Below are 26,445 nucleotides of genomic sequence, written 5' to 3' on the forward strand. Positions count from 1 at the left end.
TTCCCAAGGGAGGAATTGCCTCCCCTAGGTCGTAAAATATAGGTCTTGATAGACATTCGATCAAGAAGGAGCCCATCTTCCGCCCATTTCTTCTTGTTTGTCTTCCTACCATTTTGGCTTTTGATGTACCTGCCTCCTAGAGTGGAGTTTGACTGATAGTCCTCGATTCAATGACGTCTAGTTCCTTTGTGCTTGTAAATATTTTTCGAATTCCAATTCAATGATCAAGGTACATATATAATGTTGTTGTATTTCAATGTAAATGTTTATCACAATATAATTGTTCTGGTGATTAATTATATTAAGTGTATTGTAGGTGGAGATAGAGCATTAATAATTTCGATGTCTTCTCCATTTATCATTGATCGGTATATATATATATATATATATAAAAAAAAATAGGGACGATCAAGTGACACCTTCATCGAACATGTCTAATAGACATGGCTGATCAAGATGCCACTTGATCATGCCTTTTCATTTGCAATATGTAACCAATCTAATGCCGATATTAATTGGTGTCAATGCGTAACAATGAAGCCCGATAACTAATCGATGGCATTAACAATGAAGCCCGATAACTAATCGGTGGATTAAGGTTACTGTTTATTGTTAGATTGCAATGTTTATATATTAACACAGATCGTGAAATACGTTCCTAGCATGATCGTAAATTTAACATCAGTTTGCATGATTATAATCGGTAAAACCGATAATGCACCATATATATAAGGAGAGCAATTATAATAGTAATATCAGATGATAGAACAAAGGAATAATAAGTGAAGTCTATTATAGTCTATCGATGAGATAGATGATTGAATGAGAGACTTCATTTATCTCTCATTCAATCATTTATCTTACCGAAGCTATCACGTATCAACACTCCCTCTTAGCTCGGGAAGATGAATGACAAACAACATATCTAGCATCACATTTCTCATGCTGATCAATATTCCTTATGTAGTTTTATAATCTCACACTCCAAAGGATCATATCACCTAAAACACCTGACATGAAGTATCACCTAAACATGTGATACAAGAAGTCATATCACCTAACCACGTGACATGAAGTATCACCTAAACACATGATACAAGAAGTTCACCTCATTAACTTGTGATGACAAGATATCACCTGAGCACGTGATATCAGTATTGCAAAGCAAGCAATACTAAGGATAAATGCATGAGAATAATTAAATCATCACTTTATCCAAATTGTGGTATGTGCACTGACATTTTCAAATGTCTTTACCACAATATAATCATGGCACATCCATGACATACCAGGAATCACACATGATATCTGGTTTGATCATTATAAGATCGTCACCTTATAATGTCTTCATACAAGTGTTCATTATCTGCGAGATCGTCACCTCTTAGAAATGTACACAGGGGGTGGAGCCCATAAAAGTCATAGCACAACAAAGAAGTTTACACATTAAACATCTTATTAATATATAAGTACAGATTACAAAGCAAATTACCTTTTAATCATACCAAGACCTTTTCTGAAGTGCTCAACCTTCGCTCTAGAAAGTGGTTTGGTAAGAATATTTGTTGTTAGATCTTCTATACAAATGTATTCTAACTGGATCAAATTCCTGCCTACCATATCTCACACATAATGGTAAGGAATCTCAATATGCTTGGATCTGTCATGAAACACCAGATTCACTGAAAGTTTTATGCAACTCTGGTTGTCACAATGAATAACTGTAGGTTTCATTGGTTCACCGAATAATCCCACAAGCAACTTCCTAAGCCATACTGCCTCTCGAACAGCCATGGAAGCTACAATGTATTCGGCCTCAGTGGAACTCTGTGCTACTGATGACTGCTTTCTGCAGATCCAGGATATCATGGCTGAACCTAAACTGAAACAGCATCCTGAGGTGCTTTTCCTATCAGTTACACTTCCAACCCAATCTGAATTTGTGAATCCGTGTAAATTCAAATCAACTCTCTCATACTTGAGACCAAGCTTTAGAGTACATTGTAGGTATCTCATGATATGTTTTACTGCTACCAGGTGTATCTCCTTTGGATCACACATAAACTGACTCAAAGCATTAACTGCATAGCAGATATCTGATCTCGTATTTACCAGATACATCAGGGACCCAATCATTTGTATGTATAGAGTAGGATCTGTGGGTTTTGATTCTGTTGCTGCTTCCTTAAGTTTATGAAGGTTTGTTTCCATCGGAGAAGTCATAGGTCTGCAGTTCAACATTCCAAATCTCTTCAAAATGTCCAAGGTATACTTACCCCGGTTTAGTATAATGCCATCAGAATTCTGCCATACTTCCAATCCTAGGAAGTAATGAAGGAGTCCCAAGTCCTTCATGTCAAATTCTTTAGCAAGGTCTTTCTTGCACTGATCCATGAGGTGATCTTCTGCTGTGATTAGCAAATCATCAACATATAGAATCAAAATCAGCATATCACCTTTGTCTTGCTTATAGTAGAGATTTGGATCTGCATCATTCTTTGAGAAGCCTAGCCCTGTGAGATAAGTGTCAATTCTTTCATACCAGACCCTGGGAGCCTATTTAAGCCCATAAAGAGCTTTCTTGAGTCTACGCACATGAGACTTTGCATCATGAATCTCAAACCCTTCAAGTTGCTCTAGATATACTACTTCTGCAATCTTTCCATTAAGGAATGTTGTCTTTACATCCATCTGATGTACTTTCCATCCCTTTGTTGTTGCAATGGCTAAGACTACACTTACTGAGGTGTATCTAGCTACAGGTGCAAAGGTTTCTTCATAATCAATTCCTTCCTTTTGTGAGAACCCTTTGGCTACAAATTTGGCCTTGTGTTTCTCAATGCTGCCATCTGCAGCATGTTTGATCTTGAAAAGCCATTTGGAGGAAACCACAAATTTTCCAACTGGCCTAGGAACAATCTCCCAAACATCATTTTTCATAATGGATTGATATTCCTCAGACATGGTATTCTTCCATACTTGATATTTAAGTGCATCTGATACATTGGTAGGTTCAACTTTTGAAAGATCATTCATGAGGGCAACATAGCTGGTGAATTTATTAAGCCTTTTGCTTTCTCTGAAGGTTCCTGAAGGGGCAACATACTTCTGAGCTTCTTCTACAGTTTTGGTGGCCCACAGTGGACTTTTCTTGAGATTTTCTCTAGGTGGGTTTTGAATCTCACCTTCATTTTCCTCAAGATTCTCCCTCTGAAGCACAGGGGCAGGATCTTCATCTATGCTAGGGGCAGGAACATGGACTTCAAGTTCCATGGAACTTGGGGCTCTTTTGAAGGCTAAGTCTTCTTCAAAAATTACATCCCTACTAAGTTCAATATGCCTTTGACCAGGTATATAGATTCTGTAAGCCTTGCAGGTTTCACTATACCCAACAAGTATTCCCCTTTTTCCAGAAGGCTCTAGTTTTGACCTTTTCTCTATAGGTACATGAATATAAACAGGGCACCCAAATATCCTAAGATGGCTGATATCTGGCTTTGTTTTAGTTAAAACTTCCTCAGGGGTTTTGTCTTCAATATGGGAGTGAGGACATCTATTTTGTATATACACGGCAGTGCTGGTGGCTTCTGTCCAAAGATTGGTATTTAGGTTTTGATCAAGGAGCATAGCTTTGGCAGCTTCTACAATTGTCCTATTTTTCCTCTCAGCTACCCCATTTTGTTGAGGATTATAAGGTATAGTAAGCTCCCTCTTAATCCCAACATTTTTACAAAAATCCTTAAAACAGATCTGAGGTGTATTCCCCCCCATTGTCAGTTCTTAAGGTTTTAACTTTATTTCCTGAGGAGTTTTCTGTTAGTGATTTAAATTGTTTGAACCTATTAAGGATCTCTTCTGATTCTTTACATTTCAGAAAGTAGATCCAAGTCTTTCTAGTGTAGTCATCCACAAATATTACATAATACAAAAATCCTCCTAAAGAGGGTACAGACATAGGTCCAAATACATCAGAGTGGACTAATTCTAAAACATTACTTGTTTTCCTAGTACTATTTTGAAAAGAACCCTTGGTATTTTTACCTAGGGCACATCCCTTGCATGCCCCTGAATGATACTGCTTTAACTTGGGTAAACCTGTGCCAAGGTTTTCCATAGATGATAAAGCTCTGAAATTTAGGTGCCCTAGTCTTCTATGCCAAACTTCATTAGCATCTGCAACTTCATGGATTAGGGATAGGTTGAGCTCTGTGCACAGCTCATACAGGTAGCCTTGTCTTTGACCAATGGTTTTGGCTTTCTTAATGGACGAATTCTTTGGCCAAGCCAACACTTTGTTGTCCATGAAGGTCACCCTATACCCATTATCCTCTAGTGCTGAGATGGAGACTAGGTTCCTCTTGATGCCTGGGACATATAGTACTCCTGTAAGCTGTAATGATAAGCCTGACTTCCGTCTAATGGTGCAGGTTCCAATTCCTCTGACTGGATGTGCAGAGTCATCTCCAATTGTCACTTCCTCATCAGTCTCCTCTATCATGGAGTCTAACACTTCTCTAAACCCTGTAATATGTCTAGATGAGCCACTGTCGATCAACCATGAGTTAGCTTTGTTTGATGCTTGGTTTGAAAGTGCTAGGTAGAGTACATATTTCTCGGAGTCATCTTCTCCCTTTGATTTTCCAGCTTTGGCAAATGTAGCTTGTTGTTTAGCCCTTTCAGGACATTTAGCAACATAGTGCCCGAATTTGTCACACCTGTAACATTGAATATGGGAGAGATCCTTCTTGGAGGTATTTTTGCCTTGACGACCTTTCCTCTTCTTAAATTGTTTCTTCTTGCTTTTCTTATTGGAGTTTGTATTTAGGACTTGGAGATCTTCATCTATATTCTTTTGTTTGATCCCTTTCTTATTTAACCTTGACTCTTCTTGAAGACAATCTGCTCTTAGCCTCTCAAATTTTGGATATTTAGCCCTTGCACTGATACCTTGGATGAACGTTTCCCATATACTAGGCAACCCATCTAGGGCAATGAGTGTTAACTCTTTGCCTTGGATCTCATATCCAAGTGTTGCTAGTTCATCCCTTAGGGCTGATATCCGCATGAAGTAGGCATTGATCGACTCCCCTTTCATCATACTTATATGATTTATTTCTCTTTTTAAGGCTAAGGTTCTACTTGCATTGGATATCTCAAATGCATTTTCAAGTGCTTTGACCATATGGTAGGCCGTCTCATGTTTCTTTATGATAGGCATAATATTATTCCTCACCCCATCAACTATGATTTTTATGGCCTTTTCATTGCCTTCGATCCATGTTGTTTTGTCAGGTTCGTTCTCAAGTTCTTTAGATTCAGCTTTTACAAATGATTCAACTTTATTCTCTCTTAGAATCATCTTAATTCTGAATTTCCATGCTGAGAAATTGTCACCTCCTTCGAGCCTATCCTCAAATCTGATAGTGTTGGCCAGTTGGAGAAATGCGATGTTAGATATATTCTTGACTTGAATTTTTCACAAATTTGAAAGCTGCAAGTTCGATCTACCGGCGCTCTGATACCATGTAAATGTTTTTCAAATTCCAATTCAATGATCAAGGTATATATATAATGTTGTTGTATTTCAATGTAAATGTTTATCACAATATAATTGTTCTGGTGATTAATTATATTATGTGTATTGCAGGTGGAGATAGAGCATTAATAATTTCGATGTCTTCTCCATTTATCATTGATCGGTATATATATATATATATAAAAAAAAATAGGGACGATCAAGTGACACCTTGATCGAACATGTCTATTAGACATAGCCGATCAAGATGCCACTTGATCGTGCCTTTTCATTTGCAATACGTAACCAATCTAATGCCGATATTAATCGGTGTCAATGTGTAACAATGAAATCCGATAACTAATTGGTGGCATAACAATGAAGCCCGATAACTAATCGATGGCATTAACAATGAAGCCCGATAACAATCGGGATATCAAGGTTACTGTTTATTGTTAGATTGCAATGTTTATATATTAACACAGATCGTGAAATACGATCCTAGCATGATCGTAAATTTAACATCAGTTTGCATGATTATAATCGGTAAAACCGATAATGCACCATATATGTAAGGAGAACAATTATAATAGTAATATCATATGATAGAACAAAGGAATAATAAGTGAAGTCTATTAGAGTCTATTGATGAGATAGATGATTGAATGAGAGACTTCATTTATCTCTCATTCAATCATTTATATTACCGAAGCTATCATGTATCAACAGTGCTTGCCTCTACATAAGGCTCTTTCATGGGGTCAGGAAATTGAGATCTAAAAGAATGCTTCTAACCTCGCATTCGATCCAGTTGCGAGTGGAATGCATAATCGAGATTGTTACCTTGCTTGATAGCCATAAAATACTCAATCCTTCAGAGAAGCCTTCCACCTCTTGCGAGAAGCCTTTCCATCCATAGCAAAATTTGACAAAAGCATCCGCAACCTCCTTTAATAACTTGGTCTCCTGTAGCATGACTATTTCAATCAATTGGTTTTCCAATTGGCATTTGATCATGCATTGCCTATTAGGGGCATTTAGTCCCTTAACATTCCAAGTGAGGACCCTCACTTCTTCCCAAGGGAGGAATTGCCTTCCCTAGGTCGTAAAATATAGGTTTTGATAGACATTCGATCAGGAAGGAGCCCATCTTCTTCCCATTTCTTCTTGTTTGTCTTCCTACCATTTTGGCTTTCGATGTACCTGCCTCCTGGAGTGGAGTTTAACTGACAGTCCTCGATTCAATGACGTCTAGTTCCTTCATGCTTGCCTCTACAAAAGGCTCTTTCATGGGGTCATTGAAGCCAATTCATCATTGTCTATGATCCAAGCCTCCTCTTCTTGAGCAAGATTTTCTATTTCAATGTCCTTGGGATATCCCAACCAATCTCATTTGAAGTTATTAATTTTTCTTTGTTGACGGTTATGTCTTCAACTGCTTTCGTTCTTTTGTCTTCCCTTTTTGGTCTCCACATATTCTTTGGGGGGCTTCTACAATTATCTTCATTGTGGTTTCTCCTTCCGCAACGGAGACAAAAAAAATTTGGTTCTTCAATTTCAACTGTCTGGAACCATGAGCTTGCAGAAGACTTAAGTTTAATCTTCTTAGGGACATTTATAGCCGAAATTAACTCAATTCTTGCATAATGAATAACATCATCCTCCCCCATATCAAAATTTAAGGCAAATCCAATTTGATTTCCTACTGCTCTGAGGCTATCTTCGTTCCAAAACTCAAAGGGGAGATTGTAAAGTTGAACCCAAAAGGGGTGATCTCTTGGGTTCATGGTTGTTGGATCAAAGTTGGGTTCCCACTTTTTTAGGAAAACAAAGCATTCATCGAATTTCAAAGGTCCTTGCAAGATCAAGTCCCTTCCCTCCTAATTTTCAAATTTTACCATGAAAAATTGTTTCTGCATGAAATAAATTTCCTTAACATTTGGCCATGAAACTTTGACCCATCGTCTAACGTCAAGCCTTGATCTGCGCTTGCCCAAAACGTACGTGATAATGGCTGTTTGGGCAAAGGCTTGAATGTCTCAATCGACTATGTCAGCAAGATTGATCTCCAATGTTACAAGGCCTTTGTCTCCATTATTGGGGTTTGCTCTATGTAATCCCGTACCTCTCCGCCTCCTCACCATCCTTTATTTGATCTTAATATTTATTTATTCACTACCTTTTTGTTCATTTTTCCCTTGTTTTTCTTTTCTTTTCTTTCTTTTTTTTTTTATTAGTGTTTTCTTACTTGCTTTCTTGCCTTTTTTGTGGCCATCTTGTCATTTTTATGTTTAGTTGTTTGTATTTTATTTTTAACTTTTAATAATCTTCTTTTAATATAATATTGATTTGTTTCTTGTTGGTTTGTTTGTTTTGGGTGTACGTATGTATATTATCAATGTTTTCTTTTATTCATAATTATTCTTCTTATACCTTTTTGGTCTGTCCTTTTCTTTAGTTTTAATTGCTCAAATTTTTTACAATTGATTTGTTCTTTTTTGTATTTTGTTCTTGTATTCCATTTATTTATTCTCTATTTTGTTTCTAATCTTTTCATTTATTTGTTTATTCTTTTTAGTATTATTTTCTTGTTTGGTTTTATTGTCCTTTTGGATTTGGTCTTGTCACTTTTTTTTTGGTTGTTTGTATTTGTGATTCTTTTGTTATTATCTATTAATATATTATTTTATTTATTTACTTTTTTTTATGTTTGGTTGTATGCTTGTATGTGGGTTCTTCAATATTATTTTATCTTTTAATTTAATATTCATTCTTATTATTATTATTTATTTTTCCTTTTGTCTCTTAATTTGACTTTATTATTTTTCATTCTCTTGATTCTTGTGCCTTTCCCTCCCTCCTTTCCACCCCCTCCCCTACACTATTTAAGTGGTTTTTGGTCTGCAATTCACACTTATTATGTTCTCTAGCTCACTATCTTGATGATGAATCATAAAGTATGATTTGAAACGTTGATGAGAAAAAGACACACAGACAAATCCAGAAGCTCAAATACACCATAGCAATTATGAACTGTGGAAACTTAATGTCTACAACAAGATAGATTCCCAAAGGCCACGTGAGATGAAGAGGCATGGGGTCAATATGTATGAGGCAGCGATCCAAATACAAGTCAGCATAGCGGAGGGATTAAGAAGGATAGGAATTATGTTTAGTTTGACGAGTGCTACTAATCCTTGAAGAGAGGCGATCAGAATAACAATTGTTAATTTCCAGCAAGGGTCACATGATTGAGTCACCACTTTTACAAGAAGGGTGGATGAGACAAACCCTTTCATCGAATAAAGGGGGATATATATAAGCAGCATACTGACCATTCAATGAGGCATCAAGATGGAATTCAAGACCTGCGGCAATCAGTAAAAGAACACAACTCCAGATCGGGAAAAAGGATCAGGTTTATCATATAATCTGCACTCATCTAACCATCTAGGGAATCAGCAAGGAAAGGCATTGAAAAGCACAAGAAGAGTAATCAATCAAGAAGAAACAATCCTCTCCAGATTTAATAAGAATAGTTGGCAGATTTATATATTTACAAGTATTTGGCCTTAAATCAAGACTCTAAGTTGGCAAGTTACATTTCTTTAATACACTTCATATCTCATTTGGTGATTCTAGGGCAAAATAAAGGAATATCCCAATTGGGGACATTACAACCATCTTGCACATGAACTTGCATTGCAACTGTCTAGAGTAAAATTTAAGAAGTTAAACAAATGGAATCTTTGTAAATACATTAGTTGGATATTAAGGGGGTTTAATAGGATAACATACATCATCCTTAAGTACTTGCAACAATATCTATATTGGTGTTTATATTTTATTGCATCTGCATGTTTAGTCATTAGGATTAGGTACTATGTTTTTACAGGGTCCATAGGAATACATTCCCTAGGAACCTAGGTGGCATCCAAGATGTACCAAGGACTTACTAATTTGGAGGGAATGTACCTCTTTTCAAGAACAGGAAAAGCCTCCACCATTTGTTGCATAAAAAATTGTAAAGGAGAAGGAAAAAATGTTAAAACTACTAAATAGCAAAAAGGGGGAAGATTTTGCAAATTCAACACACTAGATTTACTTCTTGAAATTTCAGATGTTTTTAGTAGAGAGCCAAATGTATTGCCTCAAAAGGACAATTTGAATTTAAAGCTTGCCATAGGGCAAAGCAAAACAAATAGCATTGAGACAATATCTAAGGTTTTCAAAATAAATTATCAATCCACAAAACAGTGAATAGAACATAAAAAAATGCATTTACTAATAAGTTAACTGAAATACCTTGTTAGGCGGTACAGCAGCTACAGAATCATAGATTTGCTTTGATTTGGCCATGATACGATCGGCTAGATTAAGGATTTCTGATGCAGTAAGATTGACACAGATTTTGATTCCAGGATATCCTGTAATTCAGTGCATCAAATCCATAAAAAAAAATGAGAAGTCTATTGACATTCATACATTCCAAATGCATGTAAGAAGCATATTCATATTTTAGCAGTCACTCCTAGCAATTAACAAGGGTACAAAGATTCTACAATGACGGGCATATTTTCATTGTGGTAAGCATGCACTGATTTCTAAGATTTTTCATTTTAGTTATCATCGTGAATTTATATAAATGGTTCAGAAAAAATTGAAATATAATCTAAAGTTGGAAACACTAATTCATCTGGTGTTATAACATTTTTATCTCAAAAAATAAAGGATCCGTAGCTTGCCAAAACATCAATAATAGAGTCACAAAGTATATTTACTAGGAAAAATAAACAGAGTTACAAATATCTACCATCACATATGCAAAAGAAACAAACTACAAAAAAGGATTTAAGTCTTAGAAAAGGGAATGTGTTGGAAACTTTTGAATGGTTTCAAATGAACAGTTTGTGGAAGGAACGATTCACCTGAGTGCATCAACAATACTGCTCTTGAATTGGGTGGACAGCCTGGGAAAGCACTGTTCAAAGCCAAGTGCAACCATGCATACTTATCTAAATTGTGCTGCTGTCAGCATCCATGCTTTTTGTTTAATCCTTCATCTAATAAGACTAATACTTGCTCACATTAACATAAAAAAATGCATAGCAGATCGAGTAACAGATGTATAGCTTTGTTCATTGAATTTCTTAATATATAAGTAGACCAGGAGTGATCAGCCAAAGATCAGAATTCCTTCCCTGACTACGACAAATATATTTGAAGTATTATAGCTTTGTTCATTGAATTTCTTAATATATAAGTAGACCAGGAGTGATCAGCCAAAGATCAGAATTCCTTCCCTGACTACGACAAATATATTTGAAGTACCTGACGATTGCCAAGTAGAACACAACTGTGGACAACTGAGAATTGACTCAGATCGCGAAAATGGTAATAGGGCTTTTCAGATCACAACAGTCATATCAGAATAGTTTAAATCAAAACAGTGATATCAGAATCATTTAAATCACAACAGTGACATGTGATCAATTTTCAGATCACAAGAATTTTTATAGATTTCTGACAATAAAAATGGTCTCAAAGTTTTCAAAATACAAGAGAAGCATCAGAGTATTTCAGTTCTGAATTGTAGTATCAGAGTTATTTGGCTCAAATCTGTGGCATCAGAACTTTTTGGATCACAAAAGTGCTATATCAGAAATTTTTAAACAAATGTGGTACCCAGATTTTCCAATCATTAACAGTGATACTGATAATTTTCAAATCACAATTGTCACCCCAGAGCGTTTCAGATCATAGTAATGACACCAAAGCTTTCAGGATCACAACAATGGTATCAGATCTTCTTGGATGACAATAATGTAATCAGAGATTTCCAGATCACAAGACTGCTATCAGAGATATTTGGATCATAATAGCAATATTGGAGCAGTGTTCTCATCTTATTGGTTAAAAGAAAAATTATGAAGAGGGCATACAGAATATATTCTCTATTTTACTGACTTAAATCAAATTTTGTCTAGGGAAATATGAATACGATTTAAGGATTGCTGTATATTATACACAGTTATTATACAACTTAGAAGTTACAGCTCAGTTGAATTTAGAGTAGAAATGCTGTAAATCTTTCAGAAATAGTAAAGATGATCTCAAATAAGGATCCATGCATGGGGCCCTCTCTTGGCATCAGAAAAAATACCCACTTAGCTTTCATGCTTCAAGTGTGCCTTCAAATCCAACTAAAACACCACATGAATCAGGAACAGAAACAGAAACTGATATGATATGATATGACATCTTTTAAAAAAGGTCTGGATACAATTTCTTAAGAGGAATCCTCTCGTAGAAGATCATCCCCAATCCTTCTTGCTTGCACACTTGATGTTTAAGGTAGAAAATCTGTTGATTTTGGCATAGCACAATTTTTTATGCAAATGGGATACAATTCATGATGTTATATATTTTTTTCTTCTGATGTAATCCCCATGCTCTCATGATAGTTTTCAGATTACAGCCCATAGTGTAAGCAACCACAAGTTGTACCAGAAAACAGGATTATATTATTTGTTTAATGCAACAAAACACTCCAGAAACCTGTGTGCAGATTCACTGGACTGCGACTATTAACTCAGTAGCAGAAATCACTTTGCAGCTAGCTTGCCAATGTAATGTAATTTTCCTTTAGCGAATTTGTAAGTTCACTGGTAAAGCATTAGACATGAACCTACAAACAAAAAATAAACTACTAGAAATCAAGCAAATTGTGTTGCCCAATCTTTAATACTCAAGTCATCAATTTTACGACTATTTTCCATGAGATATCATTTCTCTATGACTTTTTCAACTCATTACATTGATAAGTAATCATAAGGCAAGGAGATCCACAAAACACATACAAGCACCTATAAGCATCTATTAATATGGAGATGAGAATTTTTAGAAAATCTAATGCTTTGGGCATTTCACTCTGTAGCCTCTTTCCCAGTTGTAAAGCTTTTAGTAAAGTGTATGTATTATAAGCCCAATTTTTGTAATGTCCCCTACTAGATATAGGCTTGTTTAACAATAATTAATGTATATTTTAATACATATATGACTTAATTTAACTCGGAGACAATTTCTATACTTAACTTTTAATAACAGTTCTTACTTAATGTGACTACGAACTCAGTTATTATCTCAATACTGCAGTATGATTATAATCTGAAAATTATGAAGTAAATAAATTAAGATTTGAGACTTACCCTATGTGAGATGAGTGGAGTCTTGCAAGGATGACCTTCACCCAAAAGGAAAGGCAAACACATACATACATGTTCAATCAACGTCAGTCCTAATCCATTCTAATGCAGGCAGACAGAAGTTGGTATATGAGACATGAGAAGGGTTGCGCGGGTCCGTTGTCTACCAAGCCCAAGGAATGGTTGCTTCTCACCTCCTTGCTAGACTTGGCGGCCCATGTTGCTTGCCCTTCAAGTCCATTAACAGTTCTTACACACTTCACCTTGTGAGTTTGGCATAGAGAGTGCAATCTGGTTCCTTGACTCCCAGGGTCCTTATGACCACTTGTGAACCCCTCCTTACCACTGGATTATATCTCTATCCTTCCCACAAGATGTCACAACAGATTGCATACATTTCATATGGAATGAAAATAAATAAACAATGCTACTGTATTTGCAAACAGTTTCAGTTCGATATTTATTGGCAGTTATATTACATTGATAAAATCATACTATATTAGTAATATTATATCAGAATTTATTAACTCTGTTACCTTCAGATTTTATTAACATCATTATGTTATATTGTTACCCAATATTAACAGTATTATTATGTTAATGTTTTCCTCATATATCATATTAACAGTATTAATTGTGATAGCAGAATTATATCATGTTAATGCATCATGTTGTGTTAACAGTATTTTATTTTATTAACAGCATCTTATTATATTAGTAACATCCTACTATAATCTTAGTTCATCATATTCTTACCAGCACAGACCGTGGGACTGCTGACCCTTTTTCTTAATTTCCTCTTTCTTTTGCTCCTTTTGTCTGAGTGAATGCTCGATGATATTCTGATTTGATAATCTCCACTGTGTATGCTTCTTCTTTTCCTTTCCTTTATATCTCTCAATGTGAGGGAGAGGTCAAATCTCTTCATCATGTGTGCCCTTTGGCAAGAGACACACCCTTTCACCATTAGCACCCTTTGAAAGAGTGCAACTCTTCATCATTTCTGCCCTATCCCTTTCAGAGTCAGATCTCCACTTCTTATTTAAATCAGATCTTCACTTCTGATTACCAAAAGAGGCTCTCTTCTCCCTTTTATATCTCATGTATGAGGGAGTCACAACTTTTCATTGCATGTCTGTTGACCATTCATTAACTTAATTAAATTTTAATTATATTTAATCATATTCTTTTACATTTTAATTTAAATTTTATTTTTATTCTTTTGAATTTTAATTTTATTATTATTATTTACAATTAAATTCTATTTCAAAGTGGGGACATTACAATTTTACTCACAGGAATTACCATTGGGGGATACATACCCAATAATGTAATGAGAACTTCATAGTGTAGTGTTATTTAGTATTTGATTTTGTAAGATTTTCACCATGTAGGAATATATTGATACTCAAGTCAGAGTATTCATTTCTGTACTTCCTTTCAACTTATGTGCACTGATGAATAATTACAAGATAATCAGACCCACAAATAATACACAAGCACCTTTAAGCATTTGTTATTATAGTGCATAGACAGTGCAATTCTCCATATATGTATTTTGGCCATAAAATCGAAATTCTTAAGAGAGATGCTATTTAGTTCACTTTTCCTAGGACTGGATTATGATCCCACAAAAAGATCTAGTATTGATGTAAGAAATGATGATTCAAAGAGCATCTCGAATCATCTCAGTGGCAGTTCCAGGCAAAAATAATGACCCTGACAAGTGGTAGTGCCAAAATAAATAACTTTAAAACATGTTTTCAATTTTCCAATCGGCTTGTCTTCTAGGGTTTATGTGTGAATTTGCATATAAAGAAATCTATCGACATCCATGCCAAAACTCATTTTGCTCAATTCAGACTCCAGCCTTTCAAAGAAATCAATCAAAATAAAGAAGCTGGTAATTTTCTGCCACAACTGCAACTCAAGAAATCATCTAATAAAGAACAGCTTCCAGACTAGCAGGAAATCTGTATGGAAATGGGATGAAAAAGGACACGGCTCTGAACATGAGCAAGGACCCCAGAGCTGCAAATCAAGAAATTTGAATTCAAACACAAACATGGTGAGAAACTTGGGCAACTCCAACCACCAGATCTCCAAGGCATTGGACATCCCACTCACAGAGATAAAAAAAACAAGGAGGCTTTAGACTCACACACGACAGAGACAAATGTGGACACTCAGGCAAAGAAGATTTTCAATGATCCTGACCTCAAACCAGGAGAAATAATTCCTAACCTAGAAGAAAAAGACTCTCTAGTTTCCATGGAACAGTGCACAGTTTCTCAACGGGAATCCCTGAAATTCAAAGCTAACACTGGCCCTAAAACCAAGCATGGGGAGAAAATTGTAAACAAAAGTTACCAGGAGGAAATCAAAGCAGGCTCACAATCAACTCTCAAGCTCAAAATAATAACGCCAAGGAATGAAAGTCCCCTCGCACAAGAAAATCCTGACCTCCAAGTAAGAGAACTCAATATCCTAGCAAGCAACACTTAGTCAAGCATCAACTTGACCTGAAAAAATCAGACATAATTCTCCTCCAAAAACCCAAGTTGAGCATGGCAGAAGCAGAGGCATTCACAAATAAATGACACAAATGGAAGGACAACTTTGTCCAATTGGATGGTAACTCCAAAAGCCTAGGCATTCTTTGGTATGGCAACACTATCATCTCCTTTTTGATCAGTGCCTATCTGGACTCAGCTGCGACTTTGACTTCAGCCATTCAATTTCCTCGAATTCCAAGGATAAGTAATGTTAAAATTATTTCCTTTTTAACTTGGAAATTTTATCAATCCATTCCATGGTTTAATCCATCGTCACAAAAATTAATAAAATATAAATTCAAAATTTTTGACTGCAAGGAAAAATGAACAAGCCTTTAGCGTGATTTTGGCTGGAACGACTGCATACCTAAATTCCAAAAAATATAAATAAGTAACCTTGCCAGGAAAGAATTCCAAATTAAAATAATGAAGAAAATCAAAAAACACCTTGGTCAAATTCGCTCCAAATTACCCTTCTTTCCAAAGTCACACCTGCTCTTCTAGCTGTGAATTTCAAAGTTGTGAGGTTAAAATGAATTACCAACTTACCTTAATAGGTAATTTTGCCTCTTGAATTTGCACCTCTTTGCCTTATTGGTAGACCAAGGGAGAAAACAATCAGTTTCATTTAGGGTTAATCAACTTTGCTCAAAAAAAAACTAATTAATTTTCTCCATGTGTGGACCCCATTCCTCAAAATCATTAAAAAAAGCATTGAAATATTAATTATTTATTGTTCCATGCTTCATATCTTCCTTGGGAGCACTGTTGTCTTGGTGAAGGATTTTGTTCTTGTGGAAAATTCCTCAAAGGAAGAGAATTTGCACTCCTAGGCGCACTTTTGGCCTGGTGAAGGATTTTTTGCTCTCACGGAAAATTCCTCCTCTAAAGAAAATTTGCACTCCTAGGCGCACTTTTGGCCTAGTGGAGGATTTTTCCATTTCAACAAATTCCTCCTTTGTTAGATTTTTATCCTCGTAGACGCAGTTTAGCTTGGAGGAAGGATTTTTCTTCTGCACTTATTCCTTTTATGCTCTACATTTCATCTTCGTTCTACTGGACTTGAATTTGGATACTTGCTCCATTTACAGTCAACACTCACATGTTTGCTAAAAATAGAATCTTTGTCCAAACACAAAATTAGGCCAATTGGAGACAGTGAAATTTGCTAAAAAAAGACACTGCTAAAAATAGTAAGTTTGTCCAAAAGCAAAATTAGGCCAATTGGAGACACGGTGAAATTTGCTAAAAATAGACATTGCTAAAAATAGAAAGTTCATGAAAAACACTCAAATTTCACTAGTAAGACTTTTTTGAAAAAAGTTCCCTTACTCAAATTTCACCTTATCAAATGCTTTTGATCACAAGCCTCTTCTTTCAAAACCGGCAAGACAAAAACCCTAAAATTGATGATGTTCTAAACTTGATGATGTTCAGTTTATTTGCATTCCCCTTTAAGACTTGAAATTGTGAGCCATAAAGATACTGCCAAGAGACATAAAGCAAACGATCAGGCGAGCGAAATGAGTGTTTGCCACATACGGGTAAACCTTAAATGCAAAAAGTAAATGCATAGAACATAATTGATATATATTAAAGAACCAATTTCTATATTCATTCAACAGTCCATGTACATCAAGTGCTTATAACATTACATCAGACACGACTATCATGATGCCACTACGAAGGGAAGGCATGCAATATATAATACCCGAAGGGGTGCGACCAACCGTCGCGTCCAATTGCCCTTCGGGACGACTAACTAACTGACTGTCGTAACTCCTCATTACCGACGACAACATAAACATAATATGACAACATAACATAATGATTATTCTCAGCAACATCATCCCCCCCAAGAAAAGAAGTCGTCTCCGGACGACTTAATACAAAATAGAGATGACATTAAACAAAACCAAGGTAGAGAACTGCAGGAACTGCGAACGCTAGTCGAGCGTGGAACTCATACACCTCTTGCGTCCTCGCCTGAAAACCTTTTTCTGCTACCATCCGATGCTCAAGTGCGGATGTCACCATTAGTGCTTCCTTTGACATCACACTCCTCCTGTGCCTAAACCAAACTTGTCTGCAAAACACGCTTTTTAGTCTCAGCCTCCACCAACTGCTACTCAAATGATATTGTCTCCCTAGCCAATTTGTCCTCGATAGCCACCCGCGCTGCCCTCTCGGCATCCAACTCCTGGGTACGTTGAGCTAAGTCTCACGCTACTCCTGCCTCCAACCCAGTGGTCAGCTCCTCCCGAGCCCTCCGTGCAGCCACCAAGGCAACCTCTCGTCCAGCCGAGACATACTCCAAGTTCCTCAAAGTGTACCATTCATGTCGGGAAGTGGCCACAACCCTCTGGCACAAAGGCTAGGAGACACCTCAAATCCTCCATCACACTCCCCAAAGGCTGATAATTCATCTCCCTCTACGGCTTATGGCTTCCCCGCCAATGCTTAGCTTCAGGCTTCTTTCTCACTGTACGGAACAACCCCAACACTTACCGTGACTTCTCGGATGCCCTTCGCCCAACTCCAAAAAGTGTTTTGACGCTCAAAAATAAACTAGGGGTCTAGGGGCAGTGCCCCCAGGAGGTATGGGGCAGCGCCCCAGCGGGGTCGAGGGGCAACGCCCCTCGCGGGGTCCCCACTTGCAATGGGGTGATGTGTGAAAAGGTCATAATAGGTCCAAGTTTGCAGAGTTCCCAATTCATTTTCCAAGCATCAAAGTTAAGTGACATTCCAACCTCCAAGTTTCTCCTAGGCAATCTAAGGTCTGAGTTCTTAAAACAGAAAATCCAAAATACAATCCTAAGTCTGAGTTTGCAAGACCTGTTCCAATGCAAAGAGTTGCCAAGTCTCACAATCCAAGAAGTGTTCCTAGGGCCAAGTTTGCTTTCAGATGCATCAATTCCATAGTCTAAGTTTGTGCAGAGATTCTAGTTCACCTTAGAAGTCTGAATTCCAATGATGAAATCCAAAATGACCTCCGTGAGTGAGAATCTCAAAATCTTCCAAGATTCCAAATTTTCAAAGCCATTTTCCTAAAACTACGTTTCCGAATCCTTCTCCAAGAATTGAATTCCTAATATCATTCATCAAAATATGTCTGATGAGAGCCAAGTAGAATTCCCAAATGCTGTTCTTATGCATTCCAAGTACCTCATTTCCACATCTGTTTTAAAGATTTGGGTGTAGTCCTAGATCTAAGTTCCCTAATCAAAGAGGAGATTCCAACTTTTCAAAGCACAAGTCCTAGACAGGCTTTTCAGTGACATTCCAAATTCAAGTTCCAAATGCTAAGGTTTCCAAAGGACTTTCCTAAGTCCAGGTTGCTTTAAGGTCCATTGAGAGCCCAAGTTTATCCTTTCCATCAAAGCGAGATAGCTATGAAATGACAAATCCTTCAATAAGTAGAACAAGGTGATGGGGTCTTATTATTTGTATATGATGGTTGATCAAGAGAGAGTTATTTTATGACAAATGCTAACCCTAGCTTAATGGTGATAAGAGCTACTTGTCCTTACAAACTAACATCATTGGAAATGAGCCAAAGGATGAAGGATCCGGAGTAAAGCTTGAAGATATGATCAAAGTGAAGAGTAGGCTGCAGAAGTGTTGGTTGATAATTTTGTACACTTGGATAAATATACAAAATTGTGGTTTCAACACCAGTGTGTGAGTAAAACTCTCCTAATTAAGGGAAGGCTCCCCCTATCTAACTACAACTTTAAAAATAAAATAGGATGGGACAGCAATCTTTCTTCTTCTTTCAAGAAAGACAATATCCTTTTCTCTTCACAGAAAAGTGATAGCGATTTGATATAAAACAGCACTAACAACTTTCGAAATGAAATGAGAGAAAGGAAATGAAGTTTCCTGAAAGCTCAAAGACTTCCGTCATTTCCTTCGGGACGAAACAGCAATATCAAGCTCAAAGACTTGATTGTGTGAAGTCCTATCTACCCTTTTCTAAACTAATTTAATTAAGAACAAATTATAACAGCACAAAGACTGAAATATCTTATCCTTCCTACATAAAACAATGGGAAGTAGTATAAGCTCAAAGACTTGCAGCTATTTCTCACAAAATCTACTTCTAAATTCTGTTAAGAACAAGTGTAAGAACAAAGTCTTACAGCTTGTTCCAATAGAACTTCTACTTTAACTAAATTAATCTTCAACACTTGCAGCTCAAAGACTGCAAATCTGATTCGATTAAGCTCTCAAAGAAACACTTGCAAGGAAGGAAATATAGAACACCAACTCAAGAATGTAGCACGAAGACTCAAAGCTTGAGCAATTTTCTTCTATTCCTTTCAATTCTTCAATTTACACACAAAAGCTCAAAGACTTCTTTGCTGCAAATTTGGCAGAATTTTTGCTTGTTTTCTAAAAGATAAAAATTTCAATAGACCCCTCAAGTATTTATAGAAGAGGAGCCTTGAGAAAAAGGTGGGAGGACCCTAACTAACTTGAGAGATTCTCTCAACCACCAAGACTAATTCAATAACTAACTATGACTTATTCCAACTACAGTCCTAACTGAATTCAAACTATAGTTGCCTTACATGTAATTACAAAAGTGCAAGTAATGACTTATCTTGCAATTTACAAAAAGACTTTTACATGTAACATGTCAAAAGAAAAACTACAAATAAAAGATTACAAATTTTGAAAACATACAACTAAGTGTTGAAAAACACTTAAGCTGCAGTATGTGAAGACATGAATCCTTCGAACTTTTGGATGATCATTTGCAACTCATCAGGATCCAGTTCATGGGTGTTCTTGGCCACGATCATGGTTTTCACGACAACATCGCTGCAACAAAGGATTGTGGCATTATTTCTCTCAAAGGAAGACTGAATTTCCCGCAAGCAACTTTGATAAGTCACTAAGGCTTGAATGGATGCTGCTGAAAATGGTTGGCTTTTCCACTCTTGACGGATCTTCAACTGCAGATCAGAAAGAACCTTTTCTTCTATCAACAATTCTCCATCATGACCCATGATGGTGCAAGAAGCTTTTTGACAATGAGAGACCATATCCTGAAAAACTTCCATTTGCAGCCTCATAGCATCATCAATGTCTTCAATGAGTGACTTAAGAACAAGAGCTTTGTTCTCCAAGAGCTCTTGATATTCCAAGTATACAACTCTTGAAGGAATTACCTGACATTCTAGAAGAATGCTTAACTTTTGTTGAGGAATTTTAAGCCAAATAGTCAAGCTATCTTCTACCTTTTCCAAGTTTTGTTTGAAAGTATCAGAAACTTGGTTCAATTGTTCTTCAATGGTTTTCAACTTGGCAATCATTTGGAAAACCTCATTCAAGACTTGTGCAGATAGATTATGAAGCTGATCAACCCAAGATTCTAGTGCTTGTACCTTTTGAGCAGCTCTCTCAACTCCCTGGATTGATTCTCGTGCCTCGGAAGGACTTGTAGAATTACTCACTTCACCAATTGATTTTGTGATTTTACGAACAGCTACAACAAGTTGTCGGTTGTCCTCTTCTAGCTTATCTTTCTTAGCTAGAAGGTCATCGTATCGCTGCACTAGTGAAGCTACAGAATACTGGGCATCATGTTTAACCACTTCGTGCGTTTGCTTGCCCAATTCTACCCTTATGACTTTGTAATCAGCAGCTAACATCTCTTCAAGTGGTTTATCTGCTACAGGATCAACAATTTCAGCCACTTTCATCTTGTTGCTATCAACAGTTACTCTTGAGATAGTCTTGGCCTTTTTGGCAACTTTGAGTCTAGACTGTTTAAGTTGCTGATAATGGAAGGCATCAGGTGAGATTTCTTGCTTCTTCCCCTTTAGAGTAAAAGAACCAAGCCATGGAGGTAAATCCATCAACTCTCCTTCAATAGCAACTGCGAGCAAAGGAGAAGCAGTTTCTGTTCGAACAACTGTGGTCAGCCTGGGAGGAGTAACTGTTTGGATGGCGACCGTGGTTTGCTTAGTAACCAATGGGCATGAAGATTGCCTCATAAATTCTTCAAAACCAAAAGTGGAGGTATCAATCTCTGACAGCTGGATACATGCAGGAGTATCTTCAGGAACTTCCAACACACTTTCTTGTTGATGATCAGGAGGCGGCTCGTATGCTGAAATAGGAACGGCATTCTCAGGAGATTCTTCCACCATTATGTCAGGAGGAGAAAGGGGCGTCTCAATGGAAACTGAGGAAGGGATCTCATGAGGTGAGTCTGAAGCTGGAGACTTAGGAGCATCATCAGATTGCTGCCCTTCTTCTGGATTATCAAGATCGATCACCTGAACATGAAACCGTGATTTTTCCTTTCCATGAACTGTCACCTCCTCAGGAGGAAGCAGTACAGCCCGACTAACTCGTAATTTGATCCTGGTGCCAGAAGATGATGTTCCTTCCTTATTGCCAACCTGAATCTCAGACTTATGTCCAAGGGGCCCCGTAGAATCATCTTCTTTTCCAACCTTGATTTTGATAAGTCTAACACCATTACTTTTCAGCCAAGCGTTGGTGTTCGCCAAGATAGGCTGAAATCTCTCAAGAATGGATGTGCACTCCTTGTGTGACCATTGGATTATGTTGTCCTCATTTTTGTTTTCAAAAATGAAGGACCATTACATTAAATTTTTGTGAAAAAATGAAAAAAAAAAACTTACTCTGTGGCACGCTTCCCGAGGCAAATTTCGACTAATCCTTGGACTGGCTTAATTTTCAGTCCATCCTTGAACTACGTTTTGAATTTCGTCGGATTCTGGGTTCATTTGCTATGTCTTTCCTTCAATTTCGGGTTTTTAAATCCCGACTACAGATGGAGAATTTTCCTTGAACTGCAAGTTTTAATGATTTCCATTGTTTTGGTCTTTGTAGGGAAATTTTTAGCTTATTACATGTGCACTTTATTTAAAAGTGAAAACTTGTAATTTGTTTTAAATTTCCCATTTATTGTTTTTTGGCTTTTTTGGCTTTTTTGGCTTTTTTAGTTAAAATAGGGATTTTATGTGTGCAAGTAAATTATAACTTGTTGTAGGGGTTTTATTTCCCCTTTGCAAGTGATTTTAAACTTGCATTTCTCTCTCAAAATCCCGATTTTGCCTTGTGTATGAAAAAGTGACAATTTTAAAACTTGCACTTTGTCTCCAAAAACCCGATTTTGCTTGTAAAGTGCATTTTTGACATTTTAAACTTGCTATTTGGTCAAAAAATCTTGATTTTGCCTAACATATTGAAAAAGTGACAATTTTAAACTTGTTATATCCTCCAAAAAACCTGATTTTCATGGTTTTATGCATTTCGAACTTGTTATTGATTCCAAAAAACCCGATTTGCAAGGAAAAAACGTTTTTGAGGATTTTTAGCAAAATTTTGTGGAGAATTTGTTGGAATAGGAAGGCGTTTAGGATTCCTTCCTATTTCCATGCATTTTCAAACACCTTTCATGCCACATGGAGGTTAAGATTGCTAGTTTTTAGCTCTATAACAACAACCACATTTTTTGCCATTTGGAATGCCACAAATCAGCAATGTTATGAATCGTTTCTGCTTGGAATGATAAGGCATTGAGGGTTGAAGGAGATTCAAACATCTTTCATGGCATTTCCCTTGCATTTGCTGCCACGTTTTTCCACACAAGGTGTTTTTGCAAAAACGTGGCTAGGGTTTGGCATTGTGGATTCTCTCTATTTATTGGTTTGTATTCTTCATTCCAAGATTGATTGCATTTTTGGAGAAGCATTTTCAGTTTTATTCAAGGTATGTTTTCCTTTCTTTCTTTCTTTCATTTTTCTTATTTTCTTGTTTTCTTAGTTTTCCTTTCTAGCTGCATTTTTGTAAATATGTTGTTCTTCCCCCAAAAATCGGTTTTGTGAGAGAGATTTTCCCCTTGATATGCAATTTTTGAATTGCATTGTTCTTCCCCATTTTCCCTCTTTACTTGTATTCAGGATTTTAAATCCTGATTACAAGTTGGCTCGAAATTTTTGTTCTTCCCTTACGGTTAATGAATTTAACCATTTATGGTTGAAATTCCAAGTTGAAAAGATGAGAAATACCCCCCCTTTCAAACTCGGGTTTTAAAAAGACCGGATTACATGTTGAAAAGTTCTTCCCATTTTCATGAAAATGACATTCCCGGATTTTCCCATTTCTATCTATTTATGTTTCCCATATCCGTACTTTCCATTTCCGTCATTCTCCGCAAGTCAAATTCTCATTTTCCATCCATTTCTCCATTTGCAAATTTACAAGTGTACTTGCATTTGGGTTTTAAAGATCCGATTGCATGAATTTTCTTTCCAACTTGTATACTCGCAAAAATTTCTCCAAGATCCGAAATTGGTCAAAGTCAAGATTTTCCCATTTCCATATATTTCCCCTCTTCCTCTCACAAAATCGTGAAGTTCAAGAATCGAAGTTTTTCCCATTTGAAGAAGGAAGAATGTTATTTACAGCTGACTATGATGTTGCCTTAACACTTTTAAATCTTCATCACAGTATTCCAAGTTTCCAATCAATGTCAGATTTGTCATCATCTCCAGTTTCAAAAAAGATGAAGTACAAACATGACAAGTATCAGAACAAGGTGGCACCTTCCCAAGTTTCTTCCCCTTTGGATCCTATCAGAGACAGAGAAATAGGGCACGTGGATATGACAGAGTTTGTCAAGAGGGTGGAAGATCCACAAGATAACAACATGCAGCGGCTGTTGGACAGCCATATCCATCATGCGTCTTCCTTCCCGGTGGCTGCCCTAGAACCTAAATTTCTTCTCGCCTGCGCCCATCATTTTGACAAAGAGACGAGTCATCAAAAATGATGATGGTGAGGCAATAATTCGTCTTGATGCAGATACGATCTAGAAGGTTTTCAGAATACCTCCCACACTTGTTTACATGGAAATCTCCAAAGAAAGTGCAGCTGAGTATTAGGTGAAGAGAGAAAAAGATTGTAAGCGGCATATCAACAAGTGGATCCAAGAGCCACGAGCCTCCTTCTCAAGGTGGGCTAAGTTGTACCCCTGTGATTTCAAATGGGAGATAGGAGACACCATAACCCTTCTCAGCAGGATGATGGGCCTTGAACATTCTAATGTTTTTGAGCCCTAGATGTACCAGTTCATCATGTTCATAAGGCAGTCTCATCATATATCATGGGGAGAAGTCATCAGCAATGCCTTGTGTGAACAACTTGCAGCAGTCCCTTCCACCATGACTTTCTACATGAACTCATATTTGGTATACTTGGCAGCATCACTTAGACACTTTCCAAGTCTTTCTACCAAGGGTGATCGCTCACTTATACCATTTTGGGAATATTATGATCAGTTGCCTTTGAGACCTAGCAGACTGCATTCCAGAAGAGTCCAAGATGCATTCTTCGATTACTTCATGTGTCAGTTTGACAGAACTCTGAGGAACAAAAGGGTATCAGATGAGGCATGGGAAAGGGTGAGCGAGTATGGATGCTTGTTTCTACAGTTCCCCACCTTTAGCTATATGAGAATTGGATGCTATAGTGGTCAGCCATATATGCTTCCTAGATACCCAACTAATAGGATCATTCTTATGGAGTTGGGAAGACAGATCATGGCTGTCCACACTTTTCAGTCTACTAAACACAAGGTTGGAATGGGGATCTCTACAACAAACCCATTAAAAATTGGCCGGTATTCTCTTGTCACATCCGTAAAAGCTAAGGCCATGGAGACTGAAATGCAGGAAAATAAACTCAAAAGGTATAAACCTAGAGTTGATTTTGATTACAAGGGTATGAAGGAGAAGATCAAAAAATCCTTTGTGCACGTGCATCGCATTGAGGATATTTGGATAGATCTCTGCACAGAGGTCGAAGTTATGAAGATGGATTACTGCAGGCTCACTGTTGAGCAAATTGTTGATTTGAACTTGGTAGATATCCCACAAGGAATGATTGACAATGGGCACGTACTTGATCCTAAATATATTTCACGAAGGGTTGAGGAAGCTCCACTTTCTTTGATCCAATGGTCACACAAAGAGTGTGTATCCATCCTTGAGAGATTTCAGCCTATCTTGGCTAGCACCAACACATGGCTGAAAAGTAATGTTGTTAGACTCATAAAAATCAAGGTTGGAAAAGAAGATGATTCTACGGAGCCTCTTAGACGTAAGTCTGAGATTCAGGTTGACAACAAGGAAGGTGCATCATCTTCGGGCACAAGGATCAAGTTGCGAGTTAGTAGGGCTGTAGTGCTTCCTCTTGAGGAGACGACAATTCGTGGGAAAGAAAAATCATGATTTCATGTTCAGGTGATTGATCTAGATAATCCAGAAGAAGGGCAACAATCTGATGATGCTCCTAAGTCTCCACTTTCAGACTCGCCTCATGAGATCATTCCTCCAGTTTCCATTGAGACGCCTCTTTCTCCTCCTGATTTGCTTGTGGATGAATCTCCTCAGAATGCTATTCCCATTTCAGCATACGAGCCACCTCCTGATCATCAACAAAAGAGTGTGTTGGAAGTTCCTGAGGATATTCCTACTTGCATCCAGTTGTCAGAAATTGATACTTCCACTTCTGATTTTGAAGAGTTTATGAGGCAATCTACATGCCCATTGGTAACTAAGCAAACCGTGGTCGCTATCCAAACAAATATTCCTCCCAGGATGACCACGGTGATTCAAACAGAAACTGCTTCTCCTTTGCCTACAGCTGCTACTGAAGGGGTGTTAATGACTTTGCCTCCATGGCTTAGCTCTTTTACTCCAAAAAGGAAGAAGCAAGAAATCTCACTTGATGCCTTTGATTATCAGCAACTAAAACAGTCCAGATCCAAAGTTGCTAAGAAGGCCAAGACTATCTCCAGAGTAAATGTTGACAGCAACAAGATGAAGGTAGCTGAAATTGTAGAACCCATTGTAGATAAGCCACTTGAAGAAATGTCAGCGGCTGATTATAAAGTTACAAGGATAGAATTGGGCAAACAAACGCATGAGGTTATTAAACATGATGCTCAGTTTTCTGTAGCTTCATTGGTACAACGATGTGATGAACTTCTAGCAAAGAAAGACAAGCTAGAAGAGGAAAACCGACAACTTATGGTAGTTGTTCATAAAATCACAAAACCTGTTGCTGAAGGGAGTAACTCCATAGGTTCTTCCGGTTCCCAAGAATCAATTCGTGGAGTGGA

General features: G+C 37.2%; 1 protein-coding gene across 2 annotated transcripts in view; it reads right to left on the reverse strand.

Moving 5' to 3' along the window:
• LOC131071469 (probable thimet oligopeptidase) overlaps positions 1-26,445 on the reverse strand; it is a 296,968-nt gene that overhangs the window by 255,638 nt on the left and 14,885 nt on the right. For both annotated transcript variants that reach the window (XM_058007329.2, XM_058007328.2), the window contains exon 2: positions 9,821-9,942. In XM_058007329.2, the coding sequence (XP_057863312.2) occupies positions 9,821-9,942 (122 nt within the window). The remainder of the gene's footprint in view (positions 1-9,820; positions 9,943-26,445) is intronic.

The sequence above is a fragment of the Cryptomeria japonica genome, chromosome 6 (genome assembly GCF_030272615.1).
Source record: "Cryptomeria japonica chromosome 6, Sugi_1.0, whole genome shotgun sequence".
Classification (NCBI taxonomy): domain Eukaryota; kingdom Viridiplantae; phylum Streptophyta; class Pinopsida; order Cupressales; family Cupressaceae; genus Cryptomeria; species Cryptomeria japonica.